This window comes from Schistocerca nitens, chromosome 6 (assembly GCF_023898315.1).
Source record: "Schistocerca nitens isolate TAMUIC-IGC-003100 chromosome 6, iqSchNite1.1, whole genome shotgun sequence".
Classification (NCBI taxonomy): domain Eukaryota; kingdom Metazoa; phylum Arthropoda; class Insecta; order Orthoptera; family Acrididae; genus Schistocerca; species Schistocerca nitens.
The window spans coordinates 135,853,655-135,865,979 of NC_064619.1; the positions used below are offsets into that span (position 1 = coordinate 135,853,655).

Genomic DNA, 12,325 nt, shown 5'->3' on the forward strand with positions numbered 1-12,325 from the left:
TTATGGAAGTAATCTATGTAAGATAATTTGAACACCCATGAACATACAGTTCTATATGCCTTACAGCACCTACCAAAGTCCTATGAAAAGGATTGATTGTTACTCACTGTAAAGATAACACCTTGAGTAGCAGACAGGTACAATGAAAAAACTGTTACACATGAGCTTTCGGCCGAAGCCTTCTTCGAAAAGAAAACAAAACATACACACATTTGCACAAGCAAGCACAACTCCTGCACACATGACCAGTATTTCTGGCCACTGCAGCCAGAATGTAACAAGGTAATTCACACATTTAGAGGATAACTCATGCATTTGTTCATTAAAATAGCAGGGCAATGAGGAATCATCAAATAACCATGAAACAATGTGCTATCTGGAAAAAATTCTTGCTATTTGTAGTTGCTACATTAGATACCACATGAACACAGTCCCAATGTTAGCACAAAAATTAGTATTTTGTTAATAAAACATTAGCTGCAATAAATATGTCTGTCAGATTAAGGAAGTTAGAGGAAGGTAATAACATTAGGCTTTAACATCTTGTGGACATCAAGGTCATTAGAGATGGAGCACAAGCTCAGATTGGGAGAGGGGTAGAGAAGAAAACTGGTCATGCCCTTTTCCAAGGAACCATCCTGGTATTTGCCGTAAGTGATTTTGTGAAACTATGGAAAACCTAAATAAGGACACTGAACAAGGATTTGAACCCATATACTCTCAAATAAAACTAAGATATGAAATTCAAAAGGTATTCTGGAAGATACTATCATATGCATGAAAGTGTGTCAGCAATCCATTGACACACATTACTGCAGAAGATTTACAAGTTGTAGAAACTTGAATGAACAATGTTCATCTCGTGTCTCCATCAAAGAACATTTGGTTGCATTCCCCTTTACAGGCAGCTCATGTGGATGGTATTACCAGTAACTGTAATACTAACAAGGATAATATTACTACAAGCCGTATGGAATAAAAAAACTGCAATGCTGCTCCTTGCTGATTATTAGGAAACTTTCTGGGTGTAAATCTACAGCAGTTCAACATGGCACATTGTTTCTTACCCAATGTATTTGTTATCAGCTCCACTGCCTGCATGCTTTCACTTCTGTAACATCCAGGAGTGTCTGAAACACACACAGAACCAAAACACGTACCATCATTCTATCATACTTAAATATTAATATCAAGGCAAATTTGGTTATATTCTTCTATGATGTCATAAATTCTGGTCACTGTGGTAAATTTAGCATGACCAATTTTGTATCCTCACATAATGTAACAGATATATGCTACAAATCCAGCATATTCTATTAGAAATTCTGAGCAGCAGTTACTTCCCTTTTGCAAAATAGATGTTCAGCTGATTATATGTGACTATGTTAAACTGTGACTTTTAAGATGCACATCTACCTCTTGGAGGCAGTGTTTCATTATTTAAAGCACAAAAAAGGAGAAAGAAGTAAGATCAGGGAACAGTAAGATAACAGTTTGGGACAAGCTATGAAACATTATCAGATAAAGCAGTATGGCATTGTCTAATAAAAAGGTAGTTTTCAGGATTGAGTCCTAGTTTGCCACACATACAATTAATAGGAATTTATTTTAGAGAATATGAAAGTGGTAGTAATTTTTTCTTGCAACATAAATTTTAAATATTTTCTTTTTCTTGTCATTCTGCATTCAGAAACTTCCTTCTTTTTTCCTGTACAACGTATCTCCATGCACTGTGAATGACTAAATACATGAATGAATACAATACTTACATTGCATTATGATGTAATCATCTTTTTCACCAATAAACTATTTCAAAGTACACACCTCTGAAGAAATATGTTTAGTTCAATAGCATTTCTGCTACTATCTTCTTGAGTTTCCCAACCACTTCATTTTTCTGTACCTCTTACAATTTACATTTTTCGATATCTTTTATGGAACATAAATGAAAAAAATCATTCTTGAAATGCTGAATTATTTACTTTCTTACAGGTACTCCCGTTCTTGGAAGGAAGCTAACAATGAGGAAAGAAACTATTAAAGCTTTGGAGGTCCGGCGAAATTCAGTAATGGCAGAGAGGCGGAAATCTCAAATGAAAACACTTGGTGCTAGTAACGAATATGGGCTCACTGGTAACAACAACATAGTACCACCACCTCGCAGCCACAGAGCTTCTTCTGCAAGCATGAGTGTGAAGGATATGTTTGAAGTCAATGGTGGTGGTCAAGTGAATCGTGCTTATGATGGCCTTTCAGAAGTGAACACAGACCCAAGGGTTAGTTCTGTTAGAATACAAAGCAATGGCAGGAATGGAGTAAGCTGGAGAGATTCAGAGGGTCAACGGATGTAAACAGCTGAGACATGCATATAAAAAATCTTGTGGCGAAGACTTCTGAATAAACAATCATTAGGTGGTCAAAACGCTTATTACATTAGAATGGAAGCTCATAATTTTAAGAGATTCTAAATGAGACTGAATGTTTCAATAAATATTGAAGTTCCATGTGAGAAACATGAGTCACTGTAATATTTTATTTATTAAAAAAATCTGATGTTGTAGTTAATTTAAACAATTACCCATATAATATCAGAAATTATGAAATTATTCCCTCACCAATGCAATAAAACTGAGAGATTATCCAGCAAATTAGACATATCTCAACACTTACACTGCCAGTAATGTATTTTTGTAGTTTCCTTATGATATGCTGATGATGGTAATCAAAGAGAACAACACTGAATTATCATTATTAAAAAAAAGGTTCATCACTGCCATATTTCATGTTAATGAAGCAGTTTCAGTCATATTTATTCCTCAAATATCTGCTCAGCTTATGTCAATGGCAGCAGCAAACAATGAATTGTTTCAAAGTAACAAAATTATTTTCCCTTAAGGTGTGTGTGTGTGTGTGTGTGTGTGTGTGTGTGTGTGTGTGTGTGTGTGTGTGTCTGTTTTGGAAGCTGAAGACATAATTAAAATGATGTTTCAGCCCATAGTGATTGTTTCACCAAGAATTGAATATCCTCTACATTTTGTACAATTTTTGATTAAGAATAAATAATGTTTCCTTAAGATGATGTTCTTATATGGTTGGCTCACAATCTGTTATTCAACATATTGTTTGAATTCCTGAATTCAAAATATATTTATCCCTTCTACCATTTCAATGACCTTGAATTAATGATTACATAATGCAGTTGTTGAGCATCAACAGAGTCAACACTCATAATGCTAAATAAGTACTTGCCACTGGTCTAAACAATAAATACTGGTAATACAGAAGACTCTAAAAATGGTAGACTTTAAGATCTTAAACATAGATAAAAATTTGCTAGACTACCAGACAGACAGTGCCTACATACTGCAAAGTACTGTTTTACTCCCATTTTTATGTTACTGCACAAACAACGATATGATAACTGGAGTCAGCAAGAATTCGAGCAATGGTGGGGTTGTTTTTAAAAGAATAGCACTCCTCTGCAAATGGACCAGCCAATTTCATTAAAACATCATAGACACAGTTTTGCTGTTTGTCAGTATGACCCTGTAGATAGCAATGGGGTACCTGGGTAAAAAAGTAAACTAGCATAAATTTTTCAAACTTTTAGGTAGGCACACTGAGTAGAAAGCATTTTTTATACACCGCCTGCTTCATTAATATTTTGACCATTCTGATGGAACTGTTAAAATTTTTGAAACTTCCTGGCAGATTAAAACTGTGTGCCAGACCGAGACTCAAACTTAGGACCTTTACCTTTCGTGGGCAAGTGCTCTACCATCTGAGCTACCCAAGCATGACTCACGCCCCGTCCTCACAGCTTTACTTCTACCAGTATCAGTTAAAAATTTTGTTCACTTAACATATTTTTGTTCAATAACAGAATATGTACTGTAGACTTTTAACCTCAAATCCTAACACTTACCTGGAAGGGAGTTTAGTACAGATCCATGAATGACTTATAAGTTCATGGCGACTTCCATCGGTAATGCTGGAATTCAATATGGCACTGCCCCACCCTTAACCTTGATGACAGCTTCCACTCTTGCAGGCATACATTCAATCAGGTGCTGAAAGGTTTCATGGGGAATGGCAGTCCTTTCTTCACAGAGTGCTGCACTGCGGAGAGGTATAGATGTCAGTCAGTGAGGCCTGGCATGAAGTCGGTGTTCCAAAACACGCCAAAGGTGTTCTATATGATTCAGGTCAGGACTCTGTGCAGGCCAGTCCATTACAGGGATGTTATGGTCGTGTAACCACTTTCGCCACAGGCCTTGCATTATGATCGTGTTGAAAGATGCAATTGCCATCCCCGAATTGCTCTTCAACAGTGGGAAGCAAGAAGGTGTTTAAAACATCAATGTAGGCCTGTGCTGTGATAGTGCCATGCAAAGCAACAAGAGGTACAAGCCCCCTACATGAAAAACACGACCACACCATAACACCACCGCCTCTGAATTTTACTGTTGGCACTACACACGCTGGCAGCTGACATTCACTGGGCCTTCGCCATACCCACAACCTCCCATCGGATTGCCGCATTGTGTACCATGATTCGTCACTCCACACAATGTTTTTACACTGTTCAATTGTCCAATGTTTATGCTCCTTACACCAAGCGAGGCGTCGTTTGGCATTTACTGGTGTGATGTGTTGCTTGTAAGCAGCTGCTCAACTATGAAATCCAAGTTTCCTCACCTCCCGCCTAACAGTCATAGTACTTGCAGTGGATCCTGATGCAATTTGGAATTCCTGTGTGATGGTCTGGATAGATATCTGCCTATTACACATTACGACCTTCTTCAACTGTCGGCAGTCTCTGTCAGTCAACAGATGAGGTCGGCCTGTACACTTTTGTGCTGTACATGTCCCTTCACCTTTCCACTGCACTATCACATTGGAAACAGAGGACCTAGGGATGTTTAGGACTGTGGAAATCTTGTGTACAGACGTATGTCACAAGTGACACCCAATCTCCCCTGACAACATTCGAAGTCCGTGAGTTTTGCGGAGTGCCCCATACTGCTCTCTCACAATGTCTAATGACTACTGAGGTTGCTGATATGGAGTACCGGGCAAAAGGTGGCAGCACAATGCACCTAATATGAAAAACATATGTTTTTGGGGGTGTCTGAATACTTAAGATCTCATAGTGTATGTACTGTAGACTTTTAACCTCAAATCCTAACACTTACTAGGAAGGGAGTTTAGTACATATCCATGAATGGTTCCATCATCTATGACTGTAGATTATCAATAACTGAGCTTGATAATTTTGTAAATCAAACATTATATTTGGAACTTTCTTCTATTCCACTGATGTGTTTTTTAATAGATTGCATTGTGAATGTGTATGAGTAATTAACAATGATAACCTTATGGTGATACAACTTGAAAATGTGATTATTTTAAAATCAAATTACACAACATACATTTGTTATATTTATCACAGATACAGAATGAGGCAGCTAAGGCAGGTCACCAAAACTATATCAAGAATGAGTCAAAATAATGAGGTGCAGTTTCCACTAAGTTATAGCGGACAATGTGGCAAATACACAGTTAAATACAGTTCAGAACTGTTGTTCAGTGAACAGAATCTATGCTCAGTATCAGACTGGATTTATAATTGGATTCAGGACTTCCTTGCAGATAGCATTAAAAATAGCGTATATGTAAAGGAAGCTCCAAGAGTGTCAACCCAAGGAAGTGTTAGAGGGATATTATGATTTCTGATTTATATTAATGATATAGTGGATAATGCTGGAGGCTCAGTGACAGTATTTGCAGATTATGCTTTTGTCTATAGGAAGGTTGCAAAGCCAGAAAACTACAGTGAAATGCAAGACGACCTGCAGAGGTTTGAAGGTCATTTCAGTGACCGGTAGTTTATACTGAAGGCAAATAATTGTAACATTGTTATTGTTGTGGGCTTAAGACTACATTGCTGCAGCTCTTCGCACTAGTCTATCCTGTGGTAGCCTCTTTATCTCTGCGTAACTGTTGCAACCTACATCCATTTGAACTTGCTTACTGTATTCACGATTTGGTGTCCCTCTACAATCCTCCCCCCCCCCCCCCCCCCCCAAGTCCCCCGTCTTCCATAATCAGTTCAGCGACTCCTTGATGCCTCTGTTTATCTCCTGTCAACCAATCTCTTTAGTCATGTTATGCCATAAATTTCTTTGTGTTACAATTCAATGGGAAGTCCACGATGGACTAACAACATTATAATTACAACCTACAAATCCCAAACTTAGGATTCTATTTACTAGCAAAGGTTTCACCACTATGATTATGAACCCCAGGGATTACCTGGTGGAGAGACTCTGCTAGCTGTCTGATATGTCCACCTGTGACCTCATTCCAAAAATCCAGCAGTATTTCCCATCCCTCCTCAAATTCTTGTATCCATCCCACAACCTCTCCCCTCAATCTATCTCTGTCCTCACTCCCACTGCTCCCCACATTCCTACCTTCTACTTGCTTCCTACCCCCACTACTTCCCAAACTCCTACCTTCTATGTGCTTCCTAAAGCACATAACCCCAGCCACCTACAATTCACCATTTTGGCCAGTTACTGAATCCCCACTAGGAGAATCTCTGCGCAGGAGTTCCTGTTACTTTGCCACATGGTGCTCTGCTTATCACTATTGATGCCACCTCCCTTTACACTAATATCTGTAATGCCCATGATGTAAACACTACTTTTTCCAGTGCCCAACAGATTCCAAATGCACAAACTCCTTCCTGGTCACTATGACCAAATACACCCTCACCCACAGTTACTTCTCCCTTGAAGGCATCACCTATAAACAAATCTGTGGTATGGCACCCACATGGCACCTACATGCCACCATCCTACTCCAACCTATTCATGGGCCATCTACAAGAATCCCTCCTAACCACCTAACCTGGTTCAGATTAACTGATGTGATGTTTGTGATCTATACTGAGGGTAAGGACACCCTATCCACATTCCTCCAGAACCTCAACACCTTCTCCCCCATTTGCTTCACCTGGTCCCCCTCAACTCAATTCACTTTCTTTGATGTTGACCTCTATCTCAACAACGGCTACATCAGTACCTCTGTCCACATCAAACCTACCAACCAACAACACCTCCTTTCAAAAGCTGCCACTCACTCCATATCAACAAGTCACTTCAACACAGCCTAGCCACCTGCGGTTGTCACATCTGTAGTTACGAGCACTCCATCTCCAAATATGCCAAGGGTCTCACTGAGCCATTCACAGATCGAAATTACCCTCCCAACCTTGTTCAGAAACAGATCTCCCGTACCTCGTCTCTACAGTAACCTACCACCTCCCAGACTTCCACAGTCCAGCCCAAAGTAGCACTCCCCTCATGACTCACTACCACCCAGGGCTGGAGCAACTGAATCTCATTCCCTGCCACAGTTTCGATTACCTCTCATCATGCTCTGAAATGAGGAATATCTTACCCACTATCCCCCCACCCTTCCCACTGTGGTATTCCACAACCCACTGAATCTGTCCAACAGCCTTGTCCGTCCCTGGTCCCAACCCCTTGCCTCACAGCTCATATCCCTGCAACGGACCTATATGAGAGACCTGCCGATAGATCCTCCAAGTACCACCTACTCTAGTTCTGGCACAGGTATCTCCTATCCCCTCAAAGGCAGTGCTACTTGTGAAAGCAGACGTGTGATTTACAAACTAAACTGCAAGTACTTTCCCACTTTTTATGTGCACTTGACAACCAACAAGCTGTCTGCCCCATGAATGGCCGCCACTGAACTGTGGCCAAGAGACAGCTGGCAAGAGACAGCTGGACCACACAGTATGCTACATGATGTGCTCCAGTTCACATTTGTGCAGACATGAGCCTTCCCTACAACATATCCTTCATTCCCGTAACCCCATGGCTTAAATCTTCATTGACCCCTGCCCTTGCCCTAACTATACCCTCCCCTGCTCCTACTCCAGCACTACACACTCCACCAATGCACCTACAGTCTTTTTCTGGTTTCTATGTCTGCTCCCCTCACACTCTCCCTCCATCACCCAGCTCCACTATCCAACTCTGCACCTGGCATCCTATCCTGTCCCCACCACATCTTGCATGCTCTCACAAGTAGTACAACATCTTCCCCCACTTTTACTCTGCTATCACTCCCACTTTCTGCCCTAAGCCTCTTCCTTATGCCCACCACACACTGCTGCACACATCAGATAAATGCGCAGTCCATGGTAAGGCCCCATCAGCCAGTGAGAGTAGCCATGTTTTTCCGAATGTAATTTCTGAAATCTGAAATGTTTAGCAGTCTTTTGATTGTGCCTGTCTGCAACTCAATACCTCCTCTTTGTGGAGAGTGGTAGTCTATCCTTGGCATCGTACTGTTTTGTTCGTCAATTCATTTCACTACTCTTCACTAATTATTTTATCTACCTATTCAATCTTCCAATTTCTTCTGTAGTACAGCAATTCAAAACCTTCCATTTCATTCTTGTCTGAACTTTTATCATCTGTTTCATTTCACTTTCGCACAGGGTTACACTCCAAACAAATATCCACAAAAAAAGTCTTCTTAACACTTAAAGTTATATTTGATGTACACAAATGTCTCTTTGTCAGAAAGGTTTTTCCTGCTATTGCCAGTTTGCATTTTATAACCTCTCTATTTTGCAATCATAAATTATTTTGCTGCCCAAACAACAAAACTCATCTGCCAATTTTAGTGTCTTATTTCTTAATGTAATTCTTGTAGCATCACCTGATTTAATTTGACTATTTTACTATTATTGATGTTGATCTTATACACTCTTTTCAAGATAGTATCCATATCATTCAACTGCTCTCTCAAGACCTTTGCCATCTCTGAAAGAATTACAATGTTGTCGACAATCTCAAAATTTTCAGTATTGAAAAATGTCAGGGTTAGTCCATAAGGCTGTCTCATTCCCTTCTCAACAAATTGTCCCCTTTCATCTTCTTTAAGACTTAAACCTGTATGGACTGAATACAATTTGTAGATAATCTTATGCTCCCTGTATTTTGTCCATGCTGCATTCATAATTTCAAACTGTATGACACTCATTGTAGGGTTACTTTACTTCAGCCTACTTTCTAAGGTACGTTATAGAGTCAGTATTGCTTCACACATTCCTACATCTCTCCAGAACCTAATCTATTCTTCTCCAAGAGCACCTGCTGAAAGTTCTTCCATTCTTCTGTAAGTAGTTAGTATGAGTATTTTATGCCAGTTCTTTCATTCTTCTGAATGGAACTGGTGTCAGTACTTCACAACCATGACTCATTAAATTGATCGTTCAGTAAAATTCACTCCTGTCAGCAACTGCCTTCTTTCAAATTGGAATTATTCTTGAAGTCTGAAGATATTTCCCCTACCCATAAATCTTACACACCAGTTAGAACAGTCTTGTCACAGTTGGCTCTCCCCAGGGTCTCAATAAGTCTGAGGGACTATCATATACTGGGGGCTTATTTTGACTTAGATCTTTCTACACTCTGTCAAATTCTTCTTGCAAAATCATACCTTCCATCTCATTTTCATCTACTTCCTCTTCCGAGGTGACAAAAATACCTCCTAATGTCATGTCAGACCTCCTTTGGCTTGGCATAGTGCAGCAAATCAGTGTGGCATGGACTCAACAAATGACTGGAAGCCCCTGCATAAATATTGAGCCATGCTGCCTCTATAGCCAACCATGATTGCGAAATTGTTGCCAGTGCAGGACTCTGTGCAGAAATTAACTCTTGATTATGTCCTGTAAATGTTCAGTGGGTGGTCAAATCATTCACATAAATTGTTCAGAATGTTCTTCAATATGTTTTCGAACAACTGTGACCCTGTGACATAGGACATTGCCATCCATAAAAATTCCATCATTGTTTGGGAACATGAAGTCCTCAAAAGGCTACAAATGGCCTCCAAGTAGTCGAATATAACCATTTCCAGTCACTGACCACAGGACCCAGTCCATTCCACTGAAACACAGCCCACACCATTATGGAACCACCACCAGCTTGTACAGTGCCTTGTTGACAACTTGGGCCCATGGCTTCATGGGATCTGCACCACACTCAAACCCTATCATCAACTCTTAGCAACTGAAATTGGAACTCATCTGACGAGGCCATGGTTTTCCAGTCATCTAGGGTCCAGTCGGTATGGTCACAAGTCTAGTAGACGTGCAGGTGATGTCATGATGTTAGCAAAGGCACTAGCATTGGTCATCTGCTGCCATGGCCCATTAACACAGAATTTTGCCACACTGTCCTAAGGAATATGTTCATTGTATGTCACACTTTAATTTCTTTGGTTATTTCATGCAGTACTACTTGTCCATTAACGCTGACAGCTCTACAGATATGCCATGCTGTAGGTCATTAAGTGAAGGCTGTTGGCTTCTGCATTGTCCATGATGATAGTTAATGTCTGAAATTTGGTATTCTCAGCACACTATTGGCACTGAGGATTTCAGAGTATTGAATTCCCAAACAAATTTCAAATGGAATGTCCCATGCATTTAGCTCCAACTACCATTCTGTGTTTTAAGTCTCTTAAGTACCACTGTGCAGCCATAATCATGTCAGAACCATTTTCACATGAATCACCTGAGTTCGAATGACAGCTCCACAAATGCAATTCTCTTTTATACCTTGCGTATATGACACTACTGCCATCTGTATATGTGCATATCACTATCGCACGACTTTTGTCACTAGTCAGTGTAATGTTCTCAAGTTCATTTCCTTTGTATGTATAGTGCTTCTTTATAGCCATCTCTTCTTACATCTTTCCTTTCATGCTTATTGCTGCTTGCCATCTTATGGCAATGTAATATAGTCAACAAAAAAGACAAGAAACTCCACAACACAGTCTTTCTCACAAGAATTCAAAAAGTGTAGTTGCGAAAATTGTACTCCAAAGGCCTCTTTAATTTTACTATAATTTCCCATAGTCAAGTATGCTTTTACAGCCTTGCATTTGTTCTCTAACTAGTCCCACTTTGTTAGACATTTTGAACTTTCCCTCAATCTCTCATTTTTCAACATCTGTAGTCTTGTTCACGTGCTTCATTTAAAAATGTCTTCTGTGCGACCCAAGCATTTCTACCAGGCTTTGTCTTTTTGATCCTCTGCTGCTTTCACTATTTCACCTCTCAAAGCTACCTATTCATCTTTTTATTGTATTCCTTTCAGCCATTCCAGTCAATCATTGCCTAATTCTCCCTTTGAAGCTGCAACAACTTTTGTTCTTTTGATTTATCCAGGTCTCATCTGCTTTAATTTCCTCCCTTTTGCCAGTTTCTTTGATTTTAATTTGCAGTTCACTACTAACAAATTATGGATGAACTTCACATCTGGTTCTGGAAATGTTTTACAATTTAATATCTCGTTTTTGAAATCTTTGTCTTACCATTATACAATTAATCCAAAACCTTCCTGTGGCAACATATTTTTTCTGTGTATACAACTTTTTTTCATGGTTCTTAAACCAAGTGTTAACAAAGATTAACCTACAGTCTATGAACAATTCTACCAGTTCGCTTTTTCTTTCATTTCTTTCTTCCTATCCATATTGTCCTACTATTTTGTCTTCTCTTCTTTTTCCTGCTATCAAATTCCAGTACCCCATCAGAATTAATTTTTTTTCCCTTAACTATCTGAATAATTTCTTTTATCTCATCACAAACACTTTCAGTCTCTTCACCATACGTGGATGCAGTGGGCATATTAATGTGTGAGTTTTGGCTCTGTGTCTCTCTTGGCTACTATACTGTGTTCACTACACAGTTCATAGTCACTTACTCGCATTCATGTTTTCTTATTCATTATTAAACCAACTTGTGCATTCCCATTACTTGATTTTGTATTTATAACCCAGTACTCACCTTATCAGAGGTCCTCTTCTTCCTACCATTGCATTTAAGTAATTCCCACTATAACTAACTTCATCCTATCCATTTCCCTTCCTAATTTCTTTAACCAACCTATCAGATTAAGGGATTTAAGATGCCATACTTCTACCTGTAGAATTTTATCCTTATTTCCCCTGATGACAACATACTCCTCAGTAGCCCCTCCAGAGATTTGAAATGGGGACTATTCTACCACAGTGATATCATCACTGTTAAGCAATACAGCAGAGCTTCAAACCCTTGGAAAAAATAACAGCTTACTTTTGGCCATTCACAGTACCAATGTAGCATGGCCATAATGGTCAATATTACAAGGCCAGATGAGTCAATTGTCCAGACTATCTCCCCTGCAGCCCCTGAAAAGGCTGCTAGCCCTCTTCAGGAGGCAGAGGT

General features: G+C 39.6%; 1 protein-coding gene across 2 annotated transcripts in view; it reads left to right on the forward strand.

The window, feature by feature from the left end:
• Positions 1 to 3,074, forward strand: part of LOC126262294 (chitin synthase chs-2) — a 380,478-nt gene extending 377,404 nt beyond the window's left edge. For both annotated transcript variants that reach the window (XM_049958822.1, XM_049958823.1), the window contains exon 23: positions 1,993 to 3,074. In XM_049958822.1, the coding sequence (XP_049814779.1) occupies positions 1,993 to 2,351 (359 nt within the window). In that variant the 3' untranslated portion in view covers positions 2,352 to 3,074. The remainder of the gene's footprint in view (positions 1 to 1,992) is intronic.
• Positions 3,075 to 12,325: the final 9,251 nt, after the last annotated feature.